The sequence below is a fragment of the Salmo salar genome, chromosome ssa10 (assembly GCF_905237065.1).
Source record: "Salmo salar chromosome ssa10, Ssal_v3.1, whole genome shotgun sequence".
NCBI classification, from domain to species: Eukaryota; Metazoa; Chordata; class Actinopteri; order Salmoniformes; family Salmonidae; genus Salmo; species Salmo salar.
The window spans coordinates 118,889,077-118,916,003 of NC_059451.1; the positions used below are offsets into that span (position 1 = coordinate 118,889,077).

The 26,927-nt window shown below is 45.5% G+C and overlaps 1 protein-coding gene across 4 annotated transcripts in view; it reads right to left on the reverse strand.

Moving 5' to 3' along the window:
• LOC106561744 (zinc finger protein aebp2) overlaps positions 1-26,927 on the reverse strand; it is a 105,480-nt gene that overhangs the window by 16,439 nt on the left and 62,114 nt on the right. For 2 of the 4 annotated variants that reach the window (XM_014125972.2, XM_014125973.2), the window contains exons 7-8: positions 17,593-17,706; positions 13,040-13,069 (exon numbers count right to left, since the gene is read on the reverse strand). In XM_014125972.2, coding sequence (XP_013981447.2) covers positions 13,040-13,069; positions 17,593-17,706 — 144 coding nt within the window. Of the gene's footprint in view, positions 1-7,226; positions 7,817-9,606; positions 12,936-13,039; positions 13,070-17,592; positions 17,707-26,927 lie in introns of those variants that run through there. The other 2 variants (XM_014125974.2, XM_014125975.2) reach the window with 2 other exon arrangements.

Here is a 26,927-nt window from a genome sequence, read left to right on the forward strand (position 1 = left end):
CCACCATACTTTACAGTTGGGATGAGGTTTTGATGTTGGTGTGCTGTGCTTTTTTTTCTCCACACATAGTGTTGTGTGTTCGTTCCAAACAACTCAACTGTAGTTTCATCTGTCCACAGAATGTTCTGCCAGTAGCGCTGTGGAACATCCAGATGCTCTTTTGGGTTTTTTTTGTACAGCAGTGGCTTCTTCTGTGTTGTCCTCCCATGAACACCATTCTTGTTTATTGTTTTACGTATCATAGAATCGTCAACAGAGGTGTTAGCATGTTCCAGAGATTTCTGTAAGTCTTTAGCTGACACTCTAGGATTCTTCTTAACCTCATTGAGCATTCTGCGCTGTGCTCTTGCAGTCATCTTTGCAGGACGGCCACTCCTTGGGAGAGTAGCAACAGTGCTGAACTTTCTCCATTTATAGATAATTTGTCTTACCGTGGACTGTTGAACATCAAGGCTTTTAGAGATAGTTTTGTAACCCTTTCCAGCTTTATGCAAGTCAACAATTCTTAATCTTAGGTCTTCTGAGATCTCTTTTGTTCGAGGGATGGTTCACATCAGGCAATGCTTCTTGTGAATAGCAAACTCAAATTTTGTGAGTGTTTTTTATAGGGCAAGGCAGCTCTAACCAACATATCCAATCTCGTCTCATTGATTGGACTCCAGGTTAGCTGACTCCTGACTCCAATTAGCTTTTGGAGAAGTCATTAGCCTAGGGGTTCATATACTTTTTCCACCCTACACTGTGAATGTTTAAACTATGTATTCAATATGGACAAGAAAAATACAATAATTTGTCTGTTATTAGTTAAAGCACACTATGTTTGTCTATTGTTGTGACTTAGATGAAGATCAGATCAAATGTGACCACCAATTTATGCAGAAATCCAGGTAATTCCAAAGGGTTCACATACTTTTTCTTGCCACTGTATATGTCATTCCTATAGGGGATTATGGGTCCCTCTCTGGTATGTTAAATTACACTGTAATGTACAATTGTTGAGAAAGGGGTCTAGTGCCAGACCAGACCAGTGTTCCATCTCTACACACAGCCCCACCAGACCAGTGTTCCTTCTCTACACACAGCCCCACCAGACCAGTGTTCCATCTCTACACACAGCCCCACCAGACCAGTGTTCCATCTCTACACACAGCCCCACCAGACCTGTGTTCCATCTCTGTGTCCATCTCTACACACAGCCCCATCAAACCTGTGTTCCATCTCTGTGTCCATCTCTACACACAGCCCCATCAAACCTGTGTTCCATCTCTGTGTCCATCTCTACACACAGCCCCATCAAACCTGTGTTCCATCTCTGTGTCCATCTCTACACACAGCCCCATCAGACCTGTGTTCCATCTCTGTGTCCATCTCTACACACAGCCCCACCAGACCAGTGTTCCATCTCTGTGTCCATCTCTACACACAGCCCCACCAGACCAGTGTTCCATCTCTGTGTCCATCTCTACACACAGCCCCACCAGACCAGTGTTCCTTCTCTACACACAGCCCCACCAGACCAGTGTTCCATCTCTACACACAGCCCCACCAGACCAGTGTTCCATCTCTACACACAGCCCCACCAGACCTGTGTTCCATCTCTGTGTCCATCTCTACACACAGCCCCATCAAACCTGTGTTCCATCTCTGTGTCCATCTCTACACACAGCCCCATCAAACCTGTGTTCCATCTCTGTGTCCATCTCTACACACAGCCCCATCAAACCTGTGTTCCATCTCTGTGTCCATCTCTACACACAGCCCCACCAGACCAGTGTTCCATCTCTGTGTCCATCTCTACACACAGCCCCATCAAACCTGTGTTCCATCTCTGTGTCCATCTCTACACACAGCCCCATCAAACCTGTGTTCCATCTCTGTGTCTACTTCTACACACACCTCTCATCGGTCTCCCCTTCTAATTTATTACAATAGATAAAATGACAACATTTTCATTACTGCATCTAACCTAATAAAACAATACCATACGAAAGGGGAGAATTCTGCCTTTTTTAAGGATAAAACACGCCCGCTTTTCTTGTATAAATACAATACCTTGCTCTTGTTAAAGCTTTTAGAATTGATTTGTTTTAGTTATTATCAACTTCCTGGTTACTGCTGAGAACTGAGCACATTCATTGGCCGGTGAATGAGGGTCAGAGACCTCTGACACCAGCAGAGGCCAATCACATTACGGGGCTGTAATAAGAGCATAGAGATAGTCAGGTCTCACTCTGCCCTCTGAACAACAGACCACACCTAGCCAACTGTTAAATACAGGCATTCGAAAAAGACAGATTTTTAATCAGAAATACTTCATGTTTAGAGGTGTTCTATTTGGCCCAGCTACAGCTAAAATGGTCCCCTGGCTGATTTCTCATCCCAGAGTTGTTTGTTCAGTAATCCAAGCCGTTTTCAGTGATACATGACAGATGCACACATGGCTGGGCTAAATGTGTCCTCATACTAGTTTGCTCCTAGTAGAACTCAGCTAGGCGAAGTGGTACGTCTGTGCCAGGCTTACCTTTAATACCTCCGTTTGAAAAAAAACAGCACTGTCCCTAGTACAGGTGCTAATTATTATTTGTCCTGTTACACACAAGTGTGTCACGGAAATGTTTTTCTTGCTTATCCCAACACCCCCCTGGGACACCTGCAGGGAGTGGGGTCACGGCCAGGGGTCACCATGCTCCAGCATACCTGGAGCAATTGGGGTTAAGTGCCTTGCGCAAGGGTACAACAACATACCTTTTCAGCTCTATGTTTCGAACCAGCGACCTGTCAGTTACTGGCCTAACTCTCTAATCTCGAGGCTATCTGCCACCCTTATAAGATGCCATAGCAACAACATAGCCAGAATACACTTCCGCTAAAATAGGACTAATTCATCTAAGATCAATAAAAAATTAAAAAATCTGTAATAAATGTTGACGTTTTTGCCGTGGTCTTAAGTCGCGCAATTTTTCATCTAAGATGTTTGGTGTAGTATTTACCAAGTGAAAGCGTGCATGAAAACTAGTTGTGTCTCGTTAAATGACAACACTTCATTTACATAATAACCCTGTTCATAGCTCCCACTCCGACCAGGAGTAGTACTATTGACCAATCACTGACGAAAGGGCGTAGATTTCGGCTACCGAACTTCGACTTGCCTCAAGAAAAAATGTAATGTGGATGAACAGGAAGAAAAAAAACATCACAACATTTCGACTGGGAAGCATATGGTAAAAGCTTAAGGCTATATGACAACCTGCCTCCTGTCTCCCAACAGACAGGCCAGGATAATGTGAGGGGGTAGGACAGATATAAAGACGAATATGATGTACACTACAGAGACGTGCGGCTGCTGTTGCTGTGCTATGGTGGGGTCAGAGTCAGAAATGGAATATAACTTGGCTCCCTCCCCCCCCTCCCCTCCCCTCCCTCCCTCCCTCCCTCTCCTGAGTCTTCTCTCCTCTTTTGTCTCTATAGCCTTCCGCCTCTCCTCCCTTCGGCAAAAGTATGCTCTCTCCTCGACTCCTCCGTGTCCCAGAAACCGATAAGTAGTCGAGGAGTGTGCTAGTTCGTTAGCAGGTAAACGGAGAAGTATGCTCACCTCCTCCATTACCCATTTCAGCAGTGGATGCACAAAAGTATCCTCTTTGCGGCTAGCACGGAAGTGTTTTATTTATTTTTATTTAACCTTTAACTAGGCAAGTCAGTTAAGAACAAATTCCTATTAACAATGACGGCCTACACCGGCCAAACCCTAACCTGGACGACGCTGGGCCAATTCTGCGCTGCCCTATGGGACTCCTGATCACGACCGGTTGTGATACAGCCCGGTATCAAACCAGGGTCTGTAGTGATGCCTCTAGAACTGCAATGCAGTGCCATTACAACTATATTTTTCGTAGCTGTCTATATACCACCGTAGACCGATGCCGGCACTAAGACAACACTCAATGAGCTGTATACGGCCATAAGCAAACAGGACAACGCTCATCCAGAGGCAGCGCTCCTAGTGGCCGGGGACTTTAATGCAGGGAAACTCAAATCAGTTTTACCTCATTTCTATCGTGTTAAATGTGCAACCAGAGGCAAAAAAAACTCTGGACCACTTTTACTCCACACACAGAGACGCGTACAAAGCTCTCCCTCGCCCTCCATTTGGCAAATCTGACATTAATTCTATCCTCCTGATTCCTGCTTATACGCAGAAACTAAAGCAGGAAGCACCAGTGACTCGGTCAATAAAAAAGTGTTCAGATGAAGCAGATGCTAAACTACAGGACTGTTTTGCTATCACAGACTGGAAAATGTTCCGGGATTCCTCCGATGGCATTGAGGAGTACACCACATCAGTCACTGGCTTCATCAATAAGTGCATCGATGACGTCGTCTCCACAGTGCCATACGTACATACCCCAACCAGAAGCCATGGATTACAGGCAACATCCGCACCGACCTAAAGGCTAGAGCTGACGCTTTTCAAGGAGCGGGACTCTAACCCGGAAGCTTATAAGAAATCTCGCTATGCCCTCCGACGAATCATCAAACAGGCAAAGCATCAATACAGGACTAAGATTGAATCGTACTTCCCCCGCTGCCATGATGCTCGTCGGATGTGGCAGGGCTTGCAAACAATTACAGACTACAAAGGGAAGGACAGCCACGAGCTGCCCAGTGACACAAACCTACCAGACGAGCTAAATTACATCTATGCTCGCTTCGAGGCAAGTAACCCTGAAACATGCATGAGGCACCAGCTGTTACAGAAAATCTGTGTGATCACGCTCTCCGTAGCCGATGTGATTAAGACCTTTAAACAGGTCAACATTCACAAGGCACCAGGGCCAGATGGATTACCAGGACGTGTGCTCCGAGCATGCGCTGACCAACTGGAAAGTGTCTTCACTGACATTTTCAAACTGTCCCCTGACTGACTGTAATACCAACATGTTTCAAGCAGACCACCATAGTCCCTGTGCCCAATAACCCTAATAACACTCCAATTTTCATACCGCCCCAACACATCCACAGATGATGATGATGCAATCTCTATTGCACTCAACACTGCCCTTTCCCACCTGGACAAAAGGAACACCTATGTGAGAATGCTGTTCATTGACTACAGGTCAGCGTTCAACACCATAGTGCCCCCATCACTAAGCTAAGGACCCTAGGACTAAACACCTCCCTCTGCAACTGGATCCTGGACTTCCTGACGGGCCGCCCCCAGGTGGTAAAGGTAGGGAACAACACGGGGACCCTTCAGGGGTGGGTGCTCAGTCCCTTCCTGTACTCCTTGTTCACTCATGACTGCAGGGCCAGGCACGACTCAAACACCGTCATCAAATTTGCCGATGACACAACAGTGGTAGGCCTGATTGGGAGGAGGGAGGAGGTCAGAGACCTGGCAGTGTGGTGCAAGGACAACAACCTCTCCCTCAACGTGATCAAGACAAAGGAGATGATTGTGGATTACAGGAAAAGGAGGACCGAGCATGCCCCCATTCTCATCGACGGGGCTGTAGTGGAGCAGGTTGAGAGCTTCAAGTTCCTTGGTGTCCACATCAACAACAAACTACCATTGTCTAAACACACTAAGACAGTCTTGAAGAGGGCACGACAAAGTCTATTCCCCCTCAGGAGCCTGAAAAGATTTGGCATGGGTCCTCAGATCCTCAATAGGTTCTACAGCTGCACCATCGAGAGCATCCTGACTGGTTGCATCACTGCCTGGTATGGCAACTGCTCGGCCTCCGACTGCAAGGCACTACAGAGGGTAGTGCGAACGGCCCAGTACATCACTGGGGCCAAGCTTCCTGCCATCCAGGACCTCTACACCAGGCGGTGTCAGAGGAAGGCCCTAAAAATGTTCAAAGACTCCAGCCACCCCAGCCATAGACTGTTCTCTCTGCTACCGCATGGCAAGCGGTACCGGAGCTCCAAGTCGAGGTCCAAAAGGCTTCTTTAACAGCTTCTACCCCCAAGCCATAAGACCCCTAAACAGCTGATCAAAGGGCTACCCAGATCCCTCTTTTACGCTGCTGCTACTCTCTGTTTATTATCTATGCATAGTCACTTTACCTCTACCTACATGCACATATTACCTCAATTACCTTGACTAACCGGTGTCCCTGCACATTGACTCTGTACCGGTACCTCCTGTATATAGCCTCGCTTGTTATTTTACTGCTGCTGTTTAATTATTTGTTACTTTTATTTTCTTTTTTCTACTTGTCTATTTTTTACTTAACAGTTATTTTTTTTTTTTTATTAACTTCTTAAAGCATTGTTGGTTAAGGGCTTGTAAGTAAACATTTCACTGTAAGGTCTACACCTGTTGTATTCGGCGCACGTGACAAATAACATTTGATTTGATGCAGTGCCTTAGACCACGGCGCCACTCGGGAGCTTTAACAACCCCTTTGAAATCAGCAGTTTTCTGGAAGGAGGAAAGCATGCTCACATTTAAAAACAATATTCTATTCATCCTTTTACCTGCTAAATGTCTTACACAACTAGCTAGAATTAGGCTAGGGGAATATGACCAACGTACGATATACCATCTGACTCCATTATTTTGTGAATGCTGAAGGTCCATAATCCTATCCAACGGAGCTAACCTAGGTACTGTAGTGAAGCTTGCATCACCACTCGGAATACTATAAGATAAACGTAGCCAGCGGCATACCACCCTGCATCCCACTGCTGGCTTGCCTTTGAAGCTAAACAGGGTCAGTCCCTGGATGGGAGACCAGATGCTGCTGGAAGTGGTGTTGGAGGACCAGTAGGAGGCACTCTTCTCCTCTGGTCTAAAAAAATGCCCCAGGGCAGTGATTGGGGACATTGCCCTGTGTAGGGTGCCGTCTTTCAGATGGGACATTAAACGGGTGACCTGACTCTCTGTGGTCACTAAAGATCCCATGTCACTTATTGTTAAAGTAGAGGTGTTAACCATGGTGTCCTGGCTACGTTCCCAATCTGGCCCTCATAACATCATTGGCCACCTAATCATCCCCAGCTTCCAATTGGCTCATTCACCCCCTTGTAACTATTCCCCAGTTTGTTGCTGTAAATGAGCATGTGTTCTCAGTCAACTTACCAGGTAAAATAAAATCTAGGTTTACCGTAATGCAATTATTAAGAGGTTAATATCTTGAAATCAATGTCCTAGCATTACATGATTGAGTTCAGAGCTGCACAGCTAGAGGCCAGGAGATTGGTTTACAATGACTCCATGATCAAAGCCAGCTTTTATTCTTCTAAGAGTGCCAAATCCCAGTATCTCCCATCGTCTAGTCACATTATATGGCCCCAAAAACATTTAAAACAGAAGGCATAAAACTTCACACTCATTCTCTAATCTAATCACCACACCTCAATACACTGTATGATAAAGATTACACCCGTGTCCTCCCTCTATGGACTATCTGCCATCCGATGAACAGAATAACAGTTTCCATGTAACAGCAAATCCAGAAAATTTACAGTACAATAAAACAACATTCATAGCTCTCTTTTTTCTTTCTTGAAACAATCCAAAACATGACCATTTAATTCACACAGTAATATTCATTTCGTCAATAAAAGTTTTCCTCAGTATTCACACCTCCAATGGTGTCCGTGCTCCCAGAGTTCTACGGGAAAGTCCCTCCTCGGAGAAAGCCACAGATAAAGTGTGTGTTGGCCCCTGTGATAGCCTACAGATAGGTCAGCCATCCAAACAATGTCATAAATCGTGATTGAGTCATCACGCTGGGCCTCGGCGCCAGCAAGTCGCTAGACGCTTCTTCATCCCTGGCCTTCATCATCGTTCACATTTGTTGGCTCTCTATTTGGACGACAAGAACATTTGTTTCCACGTTTCCTCAATGACCTTTGACCCGGGGAGGAGAGGACAGGACGTGCTGAGTCGAGTAAAACCAATTGAGATTCTCACCTTGTCTTCCCTCTCTCTCCCCATACCTCTCCTCCCCTCTTTCTCCTCCTCTCCCCTCTCTCTCCTCCATACCTCTCCTCTCCTCCCCTCTCTCTCCCCCATACCTCTCCTCTCCTCTCTTCCCCATACCTCTGCTCTCCTCTCTCCCCCATGCCTCTCCTCTCCTCTCTCCCCCATACCTCTCCTCTCCTCTCCTCCCATCTCTCTTCCCCATACCTCTCCTCCCCTCTCTCCCCCATGCCTCTCCTCTCTCCCCCATACCCCTCCTCTCCCCTCTCTCTTCCCCATACATCTCCTCTCCTCCCCTCTCTCCCCCATACCTCTCCTCTCTCTCCCCATACCTCTCCTCTCTCTCCTCCCCTATCTCTCCCCCATACCTCTCCTCTCTCTCCTCCCCTCTCTCTCCCCCATACCTCTCCTCCCCTCTCTCTCCCCCATACCTCTCCTCCCCTCTCTTTCCCCCATACCTCTCCTCCCCTCTCTCTCCCCATACCTCTCCTCTCCTCTCTCTCCTCCCCTCTCTCCCCATACCTCTCCTCTCCTCTCTCTCCCCCATACCTCTCCTCCCCTCTCTCTCCCCCATACCTCTCCTCTCCTCTCTCTCCCCCATACCGCTCCTCCCCTCTCTCTCCCCATACCTCTCCTCTCTCTCCTCCCCTCTCTCCCCATACCTCTGCTCTCCTCTCTCTCTCCCATACCTCTCCTCCCCTCTCTCTCCCCATACCTCTGCTCTCCTCTCTCCCCCATGCCTCTCCTCTCTCCCCCATACCTCTCCTCTCCTCCCATCTCTCTTCCCCATACCTCCCCTCTCCTCTCTCTCCCCCATACCTCTCCTCCCCTCTCTCTCCCCCATACCTCTCCTCTCCTCTCTCTCCCCCATACCTCTCCTCTCCTCTCTCTCCCCCATACCTCTCCTCCCCTCTCTTTCCCCCATACCTCTCCTCCTCTCTCTCCTCCCCTCACTCTCCCCCATGCCTCTCCTCTCCTCTCTCCCCCATACCTCTCCTCTCTCCCCATACCTCTCCTCTCCTCCCATCTCTCTTCCCCATACCTCCCCTCTCCTCTCTCTCCCCCATACCTCTCCTCCCCTCTCTCTCCCCCATACCTCTCCTCTCCTCTCTCTCCCCCATACCTCTCCTCTCCTCTCTCTCCCCCATACCTCTCCTCTCCTCTCCTCTCTCTCCCCATACCTCTCCTCCCCTCTCTTTCCCCCATACCTCTCCTCCTCTCTCTCCTCCCCTCACTCTCCCCCATACCTCTCCCCCCCATCTCCTTCTGCCTCCTCCCTCTCCTTCTGCCTCCTCTGCTTCAGTTTGGGGTCAAAGGTCACAGGGTCTCCTGGTGCTAGAAGTTCAGAGGTCTAGGTCAGGCAGGTCATGTGGAAACACACCGTATCAATTAGAACGGAACAGCGTGAGAACCCAAGAATAAGCACGCACCATGTCGTGCAACTGTAAGATAATGGCTAGCTTATAGAATAGTCATCACCATTATCACCATTATCATTACTGGAGTCATTATCAACAACATATAATCATTATTGGAGTCATTATCGACATTATATCATCATTACTGGAGTCATTATCACCATTATAGCATCATTATTGGAGTCATTATCACCATTATAGCATCATTACTGGAGTCATTATCGACATCATATAATCATTATTGGAGTCATTATCAACATTATTGGAGTCAATATTGTAATCAATATCTACATCTTATCATCATTATTGGAGTCATTATCAACATCATGTCATCGTTATTGGAGTCATTATTGACATCATATCACTATTATTGGAGTCATTATCAACATCATATCATCATTACTGGAGTCGTTCACCACATTTTCAGCATTGTAGGAGTCATTATCCACATTAAATCATCATTATTGGAGTCATCAACATTATATCATGATTATTGCAGTCATTATCCACATTATATAATCATTTTTGGAGTCACTATCCACATATCACCATCATTATTGGAATCATTATCCACATATTATCACTATTGGCATCATTACCCACATTATATCTTCATTATTGGAGATATTATTGGAGTCATTCTCAACATTATATCATCATTATTGGAGTCATTATCAACATTATATAATCATTATTGGAGTCGTTATCAACATATCATAATTATTGAAGACATTATCGAAGTCATTATCATCAGTATATCATTTTTGGAGTCATCCACATTATATCATAATTATTGGAGTCATAATCCACATTATATCATCATTATTGGAGTCCTTATCCACATTATATCATCATCATTATTGGAGACATTATCGACATTATGTCATCATTGTTGGAGTCATTGTCAACATTATATCATCATTATTGGAGTCATTGTCAACATTATATCATCATCACTATTGGAGTCATTATCAACATTATATCAACAGCATTATCAGTCATTATCAACATTATATCATCACTATTGGAGTCATTGTCAACATGATATCATCATTATTGGAGTCATTGTCAACATTATATCATCATCACTATTGGAGTCATTATCAACATTATATCAACAGCATTATCAGAGTCATTATCAACATTATATCATCACTATTGGAGTCATTATCAACATTACATCATCATTATTGGAGTCATTATCAACATTATATGGACTGATGAAGACGATTTCATTTGACATAATTTCATTTCAACGTGAGTGCTTTCACAAGCAATTATTATACATTTTCCCCAAAAAAATTTAAGTACGGTATTTCAGTAATCCTAACCCTACAGCTACAGAGGAATCCTAACCCTACAGCTACAGAGTAATCCTAACCCTACAGCTACAGAGGAATCCTAACCCTACAGCTACAGAGTAATCCTAACCCTACAGCTACAGAGGAATCCTAACCCTACAGCTACAGAGGAATCCTAACCCTACAGCTACAGAGGAATCCTAACCCTACAGCTACAGAGTAATCCTAACCCTACAGCTACAGAGTAATCCTAACCCTACAGCTATAGAGTAATCCTAACCCTACAGCTACAGAGGAATCCTAACCCTACAGCTACAGAGTAATCCTAACCCTACAGCTACAGAGTAATCCTAACCCTACAGCTACAGAGTAATCCTAACCCTACAGCTACAGAGGAATCCTAACCCTACAGCTACAGAGGAATCCTAACCCTACAGCTACAGAGTAATCATAACCCTACAGCTACAGAGGAATCCTAACCCTACAGCTATAGAGTAATCCTAACCCTACAGCTACAGAGGAATCCTAACCCTACAGCTACAGAGTAATCCCAACCCTACAGCTATAGAGTAATCCTAACCCTACAGCTGTAAACTAATCCTAACCCTACAGCTACAGAGGAATCCTAACCTTACAGCTACAGAGTAATCCTAACCCTACAGCTATAGAGTAATCCTAACCCTACAGCTACAGAGTAATCCTAACCTTACAGCTACAGAGTAATCCTAACCCTACAGCTACAGAGGAATCCTAACCCTACAGCTACAGAGGAATCCTAACCCTACAGCTACAGAGGAATCCTAACCCTACAGCTACAGAGTAATCATAACCCTACAGCTACAGAGGAATCCTAACCCTACAGCTATAGAGTAATCCTAACCCTACAGCTACAGAGGAATCCTAACCCTACAGCTACAGAGTAATCCCAACCCTACAGCTATAGAGTAATCCTAACCCTACAGCTGTAAACTAATCATAACCCTACAGCTACAGAGGAATCCTAACCCTACAGCTATAGAGTAATCCTAACCCTAAAACAACAGAGGAATCCTAACCCTACAGCTACAGAGTAATCCCAACCCTACAGCTATAGAGTAATCCTAACCCTACAGCTGTAAACTAATCCTAACCCTACAGCTACAGAGGAATCCTAACCTTACAGCTACAGAGTAATCCTAACCCTACAGCTATAGAGTAATCCTAACCCTACAGCTACAGAGTAATCCTAACCCTACAGCTACAGAGGAATCCTAACCCTACAGCTACAGAGGAATCCTAACCCTACAGCTACAGAGTAATCCTAACCTTACAGCTACAGAGTAATCCTAACCCTACAGCTACAGAGGAATCCTAACCCTACAGCGACAGAGGAATCCTAACCCTACAGCTACAGAGGAATCCTAACCCTACAGCTACAGAGTAATCCTAACCTTACAGCTACAGAGTAATCCTAACCCTACAGCTACAGAGGAATCCTAACCCTACAGCGACAGAGGAATCCTAACCCTACAGCTACAGAGTAATCCTAACCCTACAGCTACAGAGTAATCCTAACCTTACAGTTACAGAGGAATCCTAACCCTATAGCTATAGAGGAGTCCTAACCCTACAGCTACAGAGGAATCCTAACCCTACAGCTACAGAGTAATCCTAACCCTACAGCTACAGAGGAATCCTAACCCTACAGCGACAGAGGAATCCTAACCCTACAGCTACAGAGTAATCCTAACCCTACAGCTACAGAGTAATCCTAACCTTACAGTTACAGAGGAATCCTAACCCTATAGCTATAGAGGAGTCCTAACCCTACAGCTACAGAGGAATCCTAACCCTACAGCTACAGAGGAATCCTAACCCTACAGCTACAGAGGAATCCTAAACTTACAGCTACAGAGGAATCCTAACCGTACAGCTACAGAGGAATCCTAACCTTACAGCTACAGAGGAATCCTAACCTTACAGCTACAGAGGAATCCTAACCTTACAGCTACAGAGGAATCCTAACCGTACAGCTACAGAGGAATCCTAACCTTACAGCTACAGAGGAATCCTAACCTTACAGCTACAGAGGAATCCTAACCTTACAGCTACAGAGTAATCCTAACCGTACAGCTACAGAGGAATCCTAACCGTACAGCTACAGAGGAATCCTAACCTTACAGCTACAGAGTAATCCTAACCCTACAGCTACAGAGTAATCCTAACCCTACAGCTACAGAGGAATCCTAACCGTACAGCTACAGAGGAATCCTAACCTTACAGCTACAGAGGAATCCTTACAGACTGGGGAAAAAGAGGGAAAAGATGTGACATTGTAAACATGACCTCTCCGGTGTGGCAGACTGTAGGGACATTGACAGGATCAGCTCTTAATATGTAATGCTTACCTCCGCTTCAGCCGCTTCTGTGGTAACGCTCTGAGGAGACATGAAACAGAGCATGTGTGAAGAAAGTGTGTGTGTGTGTGCGTGTGTGTGTATATATATATATATATATATATACACAGTACCAGTCAAAAGTTTGGACACCTACTCATTCAAGGGTATCTCTTTATTTTTTACTATTTTCTACATTGTATAATAATAGTGAAGACATCAAAACTATGAAATAACACATATGGAATCATGTAGTAACCAAAAGACTGTTAAACAAATAAAAATATATTTTATATTTGAGATTCTTCAATGTAGCCACCCTTTGCCTTGATGACAGCTTTGCACACTCTTGGCAACTGGCAGCTTTATTAAATAGTACCCACAAAACACCAGTCTCAACGTCAACAGTGAAGAGGTGACTCCGGGATGCTGGTCTTCTAGGCAGAGTTGCAAAGAAAAAGACATTTCTCAGACTGGCCAATAAAAAGAAAATACTAAGATGGGCAAAAGAACACAGACACTGGACAGAGGAAGATTGGACATTTTTTTTATGGACAGACCAATCTAAGTTTGAGGTGCTCGGAGCACAAAAAAGAACATTCGTGAGACGCAGAAAAAATGAAAAGATGCTGGAGGAGTGCTTGACGCGGTCTGTCAAGCATGATGGAGGCAATGTGATGGTCTGGGGGTGCTTTGGTGGTGGTAAAGGGGGAGATTTGTACAGGGTAAAAGGGATCTTGAAGAAGGAAGGCTATAACTCCATTTTGCAACGCCATGCCATACCTTGTGGACAGAGCTTAATTGGAGCCAATTTCCTCCTACATCAGGACAATGACCCAAAGCACAGCTCCAAACTATGACAGAACTAGTTAGGGAAGAAGCAGTCAGCTGGTATTCTGTCTATAATGGAGTGGCTAGCACAGTCACCAGATCTCAACTCTATTGAGCTGTTGTGGGAGCAGCCTGACCATATGATACGTAAGAAGTGCCCATCAAGCCAATCCAACTTGTGGGAAGTGCTTCAGGAAGCGTGGGGTGAAATCTCTTCAGATTACCTCAACAAATTGACAACTAGAATGCCAAAGGTTTGCAAGACTGTAATTGCTTCAAATGGATTCTTTGATGAAAGCACAGGACACAATTATTATTTCAATTAAAAATCATTATTTATAACCTTGTCAACGTCTTGGCTATATTTCCTAATCAGTTCATGTATGTTTTCATGGAAAATAACGACATTTCAAAGTGACCCCAAACTTTTGATATATACAGTTGAAGTCGGAAGTTTACATACACTTAGGTTGGAGTCATTAAAACTCGTTTTTCAACCACTCCACAAATGTCTTGTTAACAAACTATAGTTTTGGCAAGTCAGATAGGACATCTACTTTGTGCATGACAAGTAATTTTTCCAACAATTGTTTACAGACAGATTATTTAATTTATAATTCACTGAATCACAATTCCAGTGGGTCAGAAGTTTACATACACTAAGTTGACTGTGCATTTAAACAGCTGGGAAAATTCCAGAAAATTATGTCATGGCTTTAGAAGCTTCTGATAGGCTCATTGACATCATTTGAGTCAATTGGAGGTGTACCTGTGGATGTATTTCAAGGCCTACCTTCAAACTCATTGCCTCTTTGCTTGACATCATGGGAAAGTCAAAATAAATCAACCAAGACCTAAAAAAAAAACTGTAGACCTCCACAAGTCTGGTTCATCCTTGGGGGCAATTTCCAAATGCCTGAAGGTACCACGTTCATCTGTACAAACAATAGTACGCTAGTATAAACACCATGGGACCACGTAGCCGTCATACCGCTCAGGAAGGAGACGCATTCTTTCTCCTAGAGATAATTTGGTGCGAAAAGTGCAAATCAATCGCAGAACAACAGCAAAGGACCTTGTGAAGATGCTGAAGGAAACAGGTACAAAAGTATCTATATCCACAGTAAAACGAGTCCTATATTGACATAACCTGAAAGGCCACTCAGCAAGGAAGAAGCACACTGCTCCAAAACCGCCATAAAAAAGCCAGATTACGGTTTGCAACAGCACAAAGGAACAAAGATCGTACTTTTTGGAGAAATGTCCTCTGGTCTGATGAAACAAAAATAGAATTGTTTGGCCATAATGACCATCGTTATGTTTGGAGGAAAAAGGGGGAGGCTTGCAAGCCGAAGAATACCATCCCAACCGTGAAGCATGGGGGTGGCAGCATCATGTTGTGGGGGTGCTTTGCTGCAGGAGGGACTGGTGCACTTCACAAAATAGATGACATCATGAGGGAGGAAAATTTGGTGGATATATTGAAGCAACATCTCAAGACATCAGTCAGGAAGTTAAAGCTTGATCGTAAATGGGTCTTCAGAATGGACAATGACCACAAGCATACTTCCAAAGTTGTGGCAAAATGGCTTAAGGACAACAAAGTCAAGATATTGGAGCGGCCATCACAAAGCCCTGACCTCTATCCTATAGAACATTTGTGGGCAGAACTGAAAAAGCGTGTGCGAGCAAGGAGGCCTACAAACCTGACTCAGTTACACCAGCTCTGTCAGGAGGAATGGGCCAAAATTCATCCAATTTATTGGAAGCTTGTGGAAGGCTACCTGACACGTTTGACCCAGGTTAAACAATTTAAAGGCAATGCTACCAAATACTAATTGAGTGTATGTAAACTTCTGACGCACTCGGAATGTGATGAAAGAAATAAAAGTTCAAATAAATTATTCTCTCTACTATTATTCTGACATTTCACGTTCTTAAAATAAAGTGGTGATCCTAACTGAAATAAGACAGGGAATTTTTACTAGGATTCAATGTCAGTAATTGTGAAAAACTTAGTTTAAATGTATTTGGCTAAGGTTTATGTAAACTTCCGACTTCAACTGTGTATATATATATATATATATATATATATATATATATATATATATATATATATATATATATATATATATGTATATGTATGCGTGTGTGCACAGTTCCTTGAATCCTTGACATCCATTGGCCGGCCGTGGAGACACCCATTGGCCGACAGTCTTTTTTTCTATCGAGCCCCTCCATGTCTAAACTCATCTAGCCCTGACCAGCCAGCCGATACAGGAGCTTCCGTTGTCATATATCTCCGCTCTTAATATAGACACATTGTTCCTGTTTCAGTATTCATTTTCAGTCTTTTATACGGCAGGTCATAAACCTACAGTAACCTGATTTTTCCCCTTGCCGTGTATATGGGAGGACAGTGAAGTGAAGGATAGGCCTGCCCTGTACAGTGCTGAGAAGATTGTAACATGGATAGTACGAGGAGGATCACGCTGCTAACCTGAGGGGCTATAGTGCCATCAGGTCTTAGCCAAGGTTACTTGGCCATGCAATTTAATGGTGAATATTTTCCCTAGTCCTGATGACAGAGTCTAACACACCACCTTATAGTCCTCTCAGAGGAGGCTGGTGGGGGGAGCTATAGGAGGAAGGGCTCACTGTAATGGCTGGAAGGGAATAAACGGAACAGAGTCATAAACATTACACATATGGAAACCACATGTTCCATTAATTCCATTCCAGTCATTACAATGAGCCCATCCTCAGAAGGTTCCTCCCACCAGCCTCCTCTGATTCCTCTCCAGCTTTAACATTTTAGTCATAGCCACTAGGGTCAGAGCAGGTTGGGGCAGCGTTGGACACCTGCCTCGTCACATACAGAGAACACACATCTATCTCACATGAGAAAAGGCAGCTTCCTGACCTGGGTTTCTAGATAGAAGTCAAGGGATGGCGCCACCTGGTGGGGAGAAGGACTGTGCAGAGAGATGGCACAGAGCAGGGATAGGGGGCTTTCTGTGGCCACTCAGAGCAGGGACAGGGGGCTTTCTGTGGCCACTCAGAGCAGGGACAGGGGGCTTTCTGTGGCCACTCAGAGCAGGGATAGGGGGCTAGACAGAGAAAGTCTAGACAGAGAAGGGTATAGACAGAGAAGACAGGTCTAGACAGAGAAGACAGGTCTAGACAGAGAAGACAAGTCTAGTTAGAGAAGACAGGTCTAGACAGAGAAGACAGGTATAGACAGAGAAGACAGGTCTAGTCAGAGAAGACAGGTCTAGACAGAGAAGACAAGTCTAGTTAGAGAAGACAGGTCTAGACAGAGAAGACAGGTCATTTTAGATAAGACAGGTCTAGTTAGGTAAGACAGGTCAAGACAGAGAAGACAGGTCTAGTCAGAGAAGACAGGTCTAGACAGAGAAGACAGGTCTAGACAAAGAAGACAGGTCTAGACAGAGAAGACAGGTCTAGACAGAGAAGACGGGTCTCGACAGAGAACACGGGTCTCGACAGAGAAGACAAGTCTAGTTAGAGAAGACAGGTCTAGACAGAGAAGACAGGTCGAGACAGAGAAGACAGGTCTAGACAGAGAAGACAGGTCTAGTTAGAGAAGACAGGTCTAGTTAGAGAAGACAGGTCTAGACAGTGTGTTCCTCTTCTCAGTTCATGCTATTCCTGTAGACTGGTGATTCAGTCACACACAAACACACACAGAAGAAAGACACACACTCACTGACCTGTAGATGTTGGGGTCTAGCAGCATGGCACTGTCCTGTGGTAGCTGGGATAAGTGAACCACTTTGGTGTTCAGCTGAGAACGCTCTGTCTCGTTCACCCACACATCAGGCAGGCTGCAGGACAACACACGTGCATGCACCACACACACACACACACACACACACACACACACACACACACACACACACACACACACACACACACACACACACACACACACACACACACACACACACACACACACGGAGAAAGACACAAAACATGTGGTCAGAGGATGGGCTTTGTCAGAGCAAGTGGTCTGTGAGAAAAAGGGGGAGAGAGATGTGGGGTGAGAGGGGGGGGGCAGAGGGAGAGATGGACAAAGAGTCTCATTGAGCCAGCAGCACATGTTAACACCTTCCTCTGAACATTGAGTACATTTCCAGAAGTACCACGGCCTTGACCACAGGGAGTAAACCTGACTGACTGATGTGTGTGTGTAATCACACCATAGCTAACACAGAGAGAGAGACAGAGAGAGAGAGAGAGAGAGAGAGAGAGAGAGAGAGAGAGAGAGAGAGAGAGAGAGAGAGAGAGAGAGAGAGACACAGGGCTGGTGTGAGAGAGCGAGAGAGACAGAGTGAGGGCTGGTCAGAGACAGAGAGCGACAGACAAAGATAGAGACAGAGCGACAGAGACAGAGCGACAGAGAGAGACAGAGAGAGAGACAAAGAAAGACAAAGATAGAGAGAGAGCGACAGAGAGCAACAGAGAGAGAGACAAAGGGTGTGGGTGTTCCCATCCTCACACCTTTACATGTTCCACAGCCTCCCTGCGTCACAGAGCTGTCAAGTGAAACTAACTAAGGACTCGTGGCCTCTAAATCAACTCCATCTCTTGCCAAATACACACTAGAAAGGTAGACTGTTTTAGGAGGAGAGGGGTACACCACACCCTACAGCAGCACCACACCCTACAGCAGCACCACACACCTACAGCAGCACCATACCCCTACAGCAGCACCACACCCCTACAGCAGCACCACACCCCTACAGCAGCACCACACCCCTACAGCAGCACCATACCCCTACAGCAGCACCACGCCCTACAGCAGCACCATACCCCTACAGCAGCACCACACCCCTACAGCAGCACCATACCCCTACAGCAGCACCATACCCCTACAGCAGCACCACACCCCTACAGCAGCACCACGCCCTACAGCAGCACCATACCCCTACAGCAGCACCACACCCTACAGCAGCACCACACCCCTACAGCAGCACCATACCCCTACTGCAGCACCACGCCCCTACAGCAGCACCACACCCCTACAGCAGCACCACACCCCTACAGCAGAACCACACCCCTACAGCAGCACCACGCCCCTACAGCAGCACCACGCCCCTACAGCAGCACCACGCCCTACACACCCTACAGCAGCTCCACACCCCTACACACCCCTACAGCAGCACCACGCCCCTACAGCAGCACCACACCCCTACAGCAGCACCACACCCCTACAGCAGCGCTGCACCAGACTGTACCCACAGTGAAATCAGAGGAGAGGAGGACGAGAGGAGAGGGGGACAAGAGGAGAGGGGGACAAGAGGAGAGGGGGACGAGAGGAGAGGGAGAGGAGAGAGGGACAAGAGGAGAGGGGGACGAGAGAAGAGGGAGAGGAGAGGGGGACAAGAGGAGAGGGAGAGGAGAGGGGGACAAGAGGAGAGGGGGACAAGAGGAGAGGGAGAGGAGAGGGAGAGGAGAGCAGGACGAGAGGAGAGGGGGACAAGAGGAGAGGGGGGACAAGAGGAGAGGGGGACAAGAGGAGAAGGAGAGGAGAGGAGGACGAGAGGAGAGGGGGACAAGAGGAGAGGGGGACGAGAGGAGAGGGGGACGAGAGGAGAGGGAGAGGAGAGGGGGACAAGAGGAGAGGGGGACGAGAGGAGAGGGGGACGAGAGGAGAGGGAGAGGAGAGGGAGAGGAGAGGGGGATGAGAGGAGAGGGGGACGAGAGGAGAGGGAGAGGAGAGGGAGAGGAGAGGGGGACGAGAGGAGAGGGAGAGGAGAGGGGGACGAGAGGAGAGGGGGGACGAGAGGAGAGGGAGAGGAGAGGGGGACAAGAGGAGAGGGGGACGAGAGGAGAGGGGGACGAGAGGAGAGGGAGAGGAGAGGGGGACGAGAGGAGAGGGGGACGAGAGGAGAGGGGGACGAGAGGAGTGCAGAAAACTGAAACAAAGAGCTCTGCGAGTTGGCTGCACCCCTCCCTCCCTCCCTCCGCCCCTCTGCATTCCCCACCGTCACCACGTGCGTCATCACAGGAGCCCCCAGAGATAACCAGTCCCCCCCACACACACACACACACACACACACACACACACACACACACACACACACACACACACACACACACACACACACACACACACTCTCTCTCTCGCTCTCTCTCAGCAGGCGGCAGCCAGCCAAATCACTCTCACGCCTAGTCAGCCTGTTCAGTGGGAGGACACAGGTAACGATTCACACACTGCTGTACATTACTGCTGTACTCAGCCACAGATGGAGAACAAAAGGAGTGGAGAGAAAGAAAGAAAAGAAAGAGAGTTTTTGAGAAAGTTAGTGAATAGCTATTTGTACATTACTGCAGATGTGAACTAGGGGTACGAAATTGAATCCTTCACGTTAAGAAAAAAAATCCCTAAACGAAAAACGATGTTTTTTTTTTCTCTCCACAAAATGTAAATCACAGTGCAGTTATCACAAAACTACTACTAACAGGCCCCGATCCCTATCATAAAGGGATTTTTGGTTTTTATAAACACAACAATACCGTAACGTTAGTAAGAAGAGATACACAGCATCATTCAAATTCTTTTCCACAGATATAAAAGCATGTCATCATTGTTAACAATTTAAAAAAAATATATATGTATATAATAATCAAGTGCTGATGACAGAAATGATTCCCAGTTCATTATATACAGACATTGTCAATGGCCTACTTAATGTTAGCAAGGTCATTTGCTAAATGTGGGACCGCAAGCTCTATTTGCGCCGGGAGTCGTGCATCTTTCTCATTAATATCACTGTCCCAGGTTTGCTCCCGTTTCAACAGGGTGCTATCCCCTTTTAGAATGGGAGTTGAGACATACACTTAACGTCATTAGAAAGCTACAATACTTTTTTAACCAGTAGATTGCCACATTCAGCACCTTTTCTTTTGTCCTGTGTTTGTTTGATTAGTGAGCTTAAACTTGGTGAGCAGGCTTTTGTTAACATGAAACATGCCCCTAGGCTAATCAACACGCAATTCTGACTACAGTAGGCCCCTAGGTTGTCGGTTTGCCAGGCAGGGGGTCCCTGGGCAAGAAAAGGTTGAGGACCCCTGGCTTACTGTATGACTGCGGTAAAATCTCATTTCCCCTTAGCAGTCATAACACCCCCCCCCCCCAAAAAAACCCAGTTTAAACGTAATTTTTTTGTCGATTTGTCACATTCCTAATGTGAACCAGGGCTTTGACTGAGAAGGGGGAGTGGTGTCCTTAGCCAAAAGCAAACCCAACTCCTTATCCATGTCCTCTTGCCAATAAAACCCATTGAATCCTTTGCTACCGTATCTGAACTCCAATATCAAATACAACACCGCCAAGCGTTGTCACGATACCAGAATTTTGACTTCGATACCGATACCAGGTTTAAGTACCACAATACTCGATACCATCACGATACTCCATACTAAAACGATACCAGGTTTAAGTACCACAATACTTGATACTATCACGATACTCCATACTAAAACGATACCAGGTTTAAGTACCACAATACTCGATACCATCACGATACTCCATACTAAAACGATACCAGGTTTAAGTACCACAATACTTGATACCATCACGATACTCCATACTAAAACGATACCAGAACAAAAGCACATAAAAATTCAATAAAAAAAGTCCCAGAATGGCACTTACGTATCCATAACAGCATTAATGAATTAATTATGCAATCATTACAATCAATTAGACTTAGTTTTTTTCATGTTCTAGTATCGAAAAAAGTACAGCAGGTACAGTATACTGTACAATACAACAACACCACTTCAATGTACTGCTCCTGATCCCAAATACTACACAATACTACAAACACCACTTCAATGTACTGCTCCTGAACCCAAATACTACACAATACTACAAACACCACTTCAATGTACTGCTCCTGAACCCAAATACTACATAATACTACAAACACCACTTCAATGTACTGCTCCTGAACCCAAATACTACACAATACAACAACACCACTACAATGTACTGCTCCTGAACCCAAATACTACACAATACTACAAACACCACTTCAATGTACTGCTCCTGAACCCAAATACTACATAATACTACAAACACCACTTCAATGTACTGCTCCTGAACCCAAATACTACACAATACAACAACACCACTTCAATGTACTGCTCCTGAACCCAAATACTACACAATACAACAACACCACTTCAATGTACTGCTCCTGAACCCAAATACTACACAATACAACAACACCACTTCAATGTACTGCTCCTGAACCCAAATACTACATAATACTACAAACACCACTTCAATGTACTGCTGCTGAACCCAAATACTACACAATACAACAACACCACTTCAATGTACTGCTCCTGATCCTAAATACTACACAATACAACAACACCACTTCAATGTACTGCTCCTGAACCCAAATACTACATAATACTACAAACACCACTTCAATGTACTGCTGCTGAACCCAAATACTACACAATACAACAACACCACTTCAATGTACTGCTCCTGAACCCAAATACTACCCAATACTACAAACACCACTTCAATGTACTGCTCCTGAACCCAAATACTACACAATACAACAACACCACTTCAATGTACTGCTCCTGAACCCAAATACTACATAATACTACAAACACCACTTCAATGTTCTGCTCCTGAACCCAAATACTACACAATACAACAACACCACTTCAATGTTCAATAGATAAAAAATAAACCTTGTGGAACAGCGGGGACTGTGAAGCAACACAAACACAGGCACAGACACATGCATACATACATGATAACATAAGGACTATACACACACACATGGGTTTTGTGTTGTAGATATGTGGTAGTGAAGTATGGGCCTGAGGGTAAACATTTAGTGTGTTGTGGATTCTGTAATGAATGTATTGCAATGTTTTAAAAAATGTGTAACTGCCTTAATTTTGCCAGACACCAGGAAGAGTAGCTGCTGCCTTGGCAGGAACTAATGGGGATCCATAATAAACCCCAGGAAGAGTAGCTGCTGCCTTGGCAGGAACTAATGGGGATCCATAATAAACCCCAGGAAGAGTAACTGCTGCCTTGGCAGGAACTAATGGGGATCCATAATAAACCCCAGGAAGAGTAGCTGCTGCCTTGACAGGAACTAATGGGGATCCATAATAAACCCCAGGAAGAGTAGCTGCTGCCTTGGCAGGAACTAATGGGGATCCATAATAAACCCCAGGAAGAGTAGCTGCTGCCTTGGCAGGAACTAAATGGGGATCCATAATAAACCCCAGGAAGAGTAGCTGCTGCCTTGGCAGGAACTAATGGGGATCCATAATAAACCCCAGGAAGAGTAGCTGCTGCCTTGACAGGAACTAATGGGGATCCATAATAAACCCCAGGAAGAGTAGCTGCTGCCTTGGCAGGAACTAAATGGGGATCCATAATAAATATGTTCCCTTACTAGCAGGCTCCAGAACAGTTTCTTTCCAGCTACTGTAACCCTGCTGAACTCTGTGGCACGCCACTAGCCATATCCACCCGCCTACCGCTTAGTACTGCCTCTCGAGAGGGACCTTGTTGAACTACTCTCTTTGTACTCTTCACGGTACTACTGGACTCTGACATTGCTTTGCAAAGTCTGATTAAGAACATTATTCAGTTGCACATGTACATGTCTACCTCGGTAACCTCATTGCTGCTATCCCTGTATTTCAGTTGTATGCCTCCTTGCACTTTCAATTTGCCTTCATTGCACATTTAGACTGGTCATTTGTACTTGCCATTTGCCTTCATTGCACATTTATACATCCCACTTAATAACATACATTGCATTTAAATGTTTCACTTGTACATTTTTTGTACTCTTTTATTTGCACTTCTGGTTAGAGGCTAACTGCATTTCGTTGTACTGTACTAGTACTTGTTCAATGAAAATAAAGTTGAATCTAAATACAAATACAAATGTACTGCTCCTGAACCCAAATACTACACCATACAACACCTACACAACATGCATTCTACTGATATCCTAAATACTGCTACGGCATTTAAACTGAAACACCTACACAACATGCATTCTACTGATGCTGGCTCCCAGAACTACTCTGTCGTGGGATGCTGACCCCCAGAACTACTCTGCTGTGGGATGCTGGCCCCCAGAACTACTCTGCTGTGGGATGCTGGCCCCCAGAACTACTCTGCTGTGGGATGCTGACTCCCAGAACTACTCTGCTGTGGGATGCTGGCTCCCAGAACTACTCTGCTGTGGGATGCTGGCTCCCAGAACTACTCTGCTGTGGGATGCTGGCTCCCAGAACTACTCTGCTGTGGGATGCTGGCCCCCAGAACTACTCTGCTGTGGGATGCTGGCTCCCAGAACTACTCTGCTGTGGGATGCTGGCTCCCAGAACTACTCTGCTGTGGGATGCTGGCTCCCAGAACTACTCTGCTGTGGGATGCTGGCTCCCAGAACTACTCTGCTGTGGGATGCTGGCCCCCAGAACTACTCTGCTGTGGGATGCTGACTCCCAGAACTACTCTGCTGTGGGATGCTGGCTCCCAGAACTACTCTGCTGTGGGATGCTGGCTCCCAGAACTACTCTGCTGTGGGATGCTGGCTCCCAGAACTACTCTGCTGTGGGATGCTGGCCCCCAGAACTACTCTGCTGTGGGATGCTGACTCCCAGAACTACTCTGCTGTGGGATGCTGGCCCCCAGAACTACTCTGCTGTGGGATGCTGGCCCCCAGAACTACTCTGCTGTGGGATGCTGGCTCCCAGAACTACTCTGCTGTGGGATGCTGGCTCCCAGAACTACTCTGCTGTGGGATGCTGACTCCCAGAACTACTCTGCTGTGGGATGCTGGCTCCCAGAACTACTCTGCTGTGGGATGCTGACTCCCAGAACTACTCTGCTGTGGGATGCTGACTCCCAGAACTACTCTGCTGTGGGATGCTGGCTCCCAGAACTACTCTGCTGTGGGATGCTGGCTCCCAGAACTACTCTGCGTTGGGATGCCTCTCTATTAGACGTTTGGCTAATCACTGCTACAGCATAGTCAATGTGGTAGGTTTACACTACAGCGGCCCTTGAGTCTGTGTGTGTGTGTGTGTGTGTGTGTGTGTGTGTGTGTGTGTGTGTGTACGTGCGTGTGAGTTTCATTGTTTACTACATTAATGCTCGCCAGGCCATCTTTCATCACTTGGTCTGCCGTGTGTGTGGACGTTGCTCAGCAATAACCCTACCACACAGGTTGTTGAGAGGGACTGCTTATTTTCATCTCTGTGTGTGTCTCGCGCTCTGGCAGTCTTGCCTCTTCAAACCCCTCTCTCTATCCTCTCAATCTCAGTTCTTTCTTTTCCACCATTAAAGGCAATTGTCGCGACTCGCTGGTACTACATCTTAAAGGAAAAATCCACCCAAAACCACTCATTCCTTTAACTTAGTGTTAGATGACACTAATATGTGAGAACAATATTTTTTGTGATTTTTTTTTTCTCATTTTGCCGTTATAATAAGGTTGATAGCGACTTGGAAATTAGTTGTGGATATCTGTTGCAGCTCAAGTTGACTACAAAATCCACAATGCAATGCTCTGGCTAGTTAGCGAGCAAACGTAGCTACACACAATAATACCAAGGTCGATATCAGCATGTAAAGTAGCTAGCTACCTGTAAAATCACCTAAATAAACTGCACTATCAATGTAGGAGTCTACATGTGGGATGCTGAGCCACAGGCCTTCCCTGTGGCTCAGTTGGTAGAGCATGGTGTTTGCAACGCCAGGGTTCTGGGTTCAATTCCCACGGGGAACCAGCACAAAACAGAAATGCATAAAATGAAATGTATGTATTCACTGCTGTAAGTCGCTCTGGATAAGAGCGTCTGCTAAATGACTAAAATGTACAATCTCACCATGTTAAACCTGCAGAGCGATTTGCCTCACTGAGTGGAGTCTGACATTCACAACGGCAGATATACTTTTGAGGAGATGGGAAATGTTGCCCATGCTACGTCAACGGGCTGCGCGGTGCATTCTGGGACAAGAAGCGCTCTCCTTCAAGGACTGAATGGGAGCCCAGACTCATTAAAAACCCAACATTAGCACAAATTTCGTCAACAATAAGTACAACATTACAAATCTTTTTCGAGATGTGAGATAACTATCTGTAGTATCGTATATAGCTTTGGAATCATGACAATACGTACTTTCGAGGACAATAGGCACGTTTCTCGACATATGCTGACTTTGAGAAGGGATTGTGTGACGATTAGCTTAGCAACCACGTGAAGCAGCATGACAACATCGATTGGTCGACAGTCTGCTGGGTGGGACGTTATACGTTCCTTCATTCATTGGACTCCGATTTCCTTTCTATAATATCTCTGGCAACGGCACCATGCAATGCACGGTGGGGTAAAGAGGCAGACAAATAGGACAAAATGTGCTAGAACCTCCGTTACATTTCACATCTCTCCAGGTAGGAATATCGCTGAAATATGGTCAATGGCTCATTGGAGAGAAGTCATCCTCCAGAGTTATGACATCGGCCAGTACTGAAATCTAACATGTATGATAGACGTTTTCACCATCTTAAAGTCATATTCATATGAATATCCAGTGTAGTGAGAGAGACTTTAACACGGCTCTACATCACACCGTCCCGATTTCTGCCTGCTTGAACGCCAATAACTCAGATACATATGAAAACATGAAATGACGCGGGGAAAATCGATGGAACATCACTCAGATGCACAAAAACAATATAACATAAACAATGGGTAAGCCTTCCCTTTAAGTATGGGGCGGCAGGTAGCCTAGTGGTTAGAGCATTGGGCCAGGGATGCAAGATCGAAAGGTTGCAAGATCAAATCCCTGAGCTGACAAGATAAAAATCTGTTGTTCTGCCCCTCAACAAGGCACTTAACCCACTGTTCCTAGGCTGTCATTGTAAATAAGAATTTGTTCTGAACTGACTTGCCTAGTTAAATAAATGTAAAAAAACAAATGCTATGAATATGCAAAAAAGGTGTATGTTTAATTTGTATTACCTTTATTTAA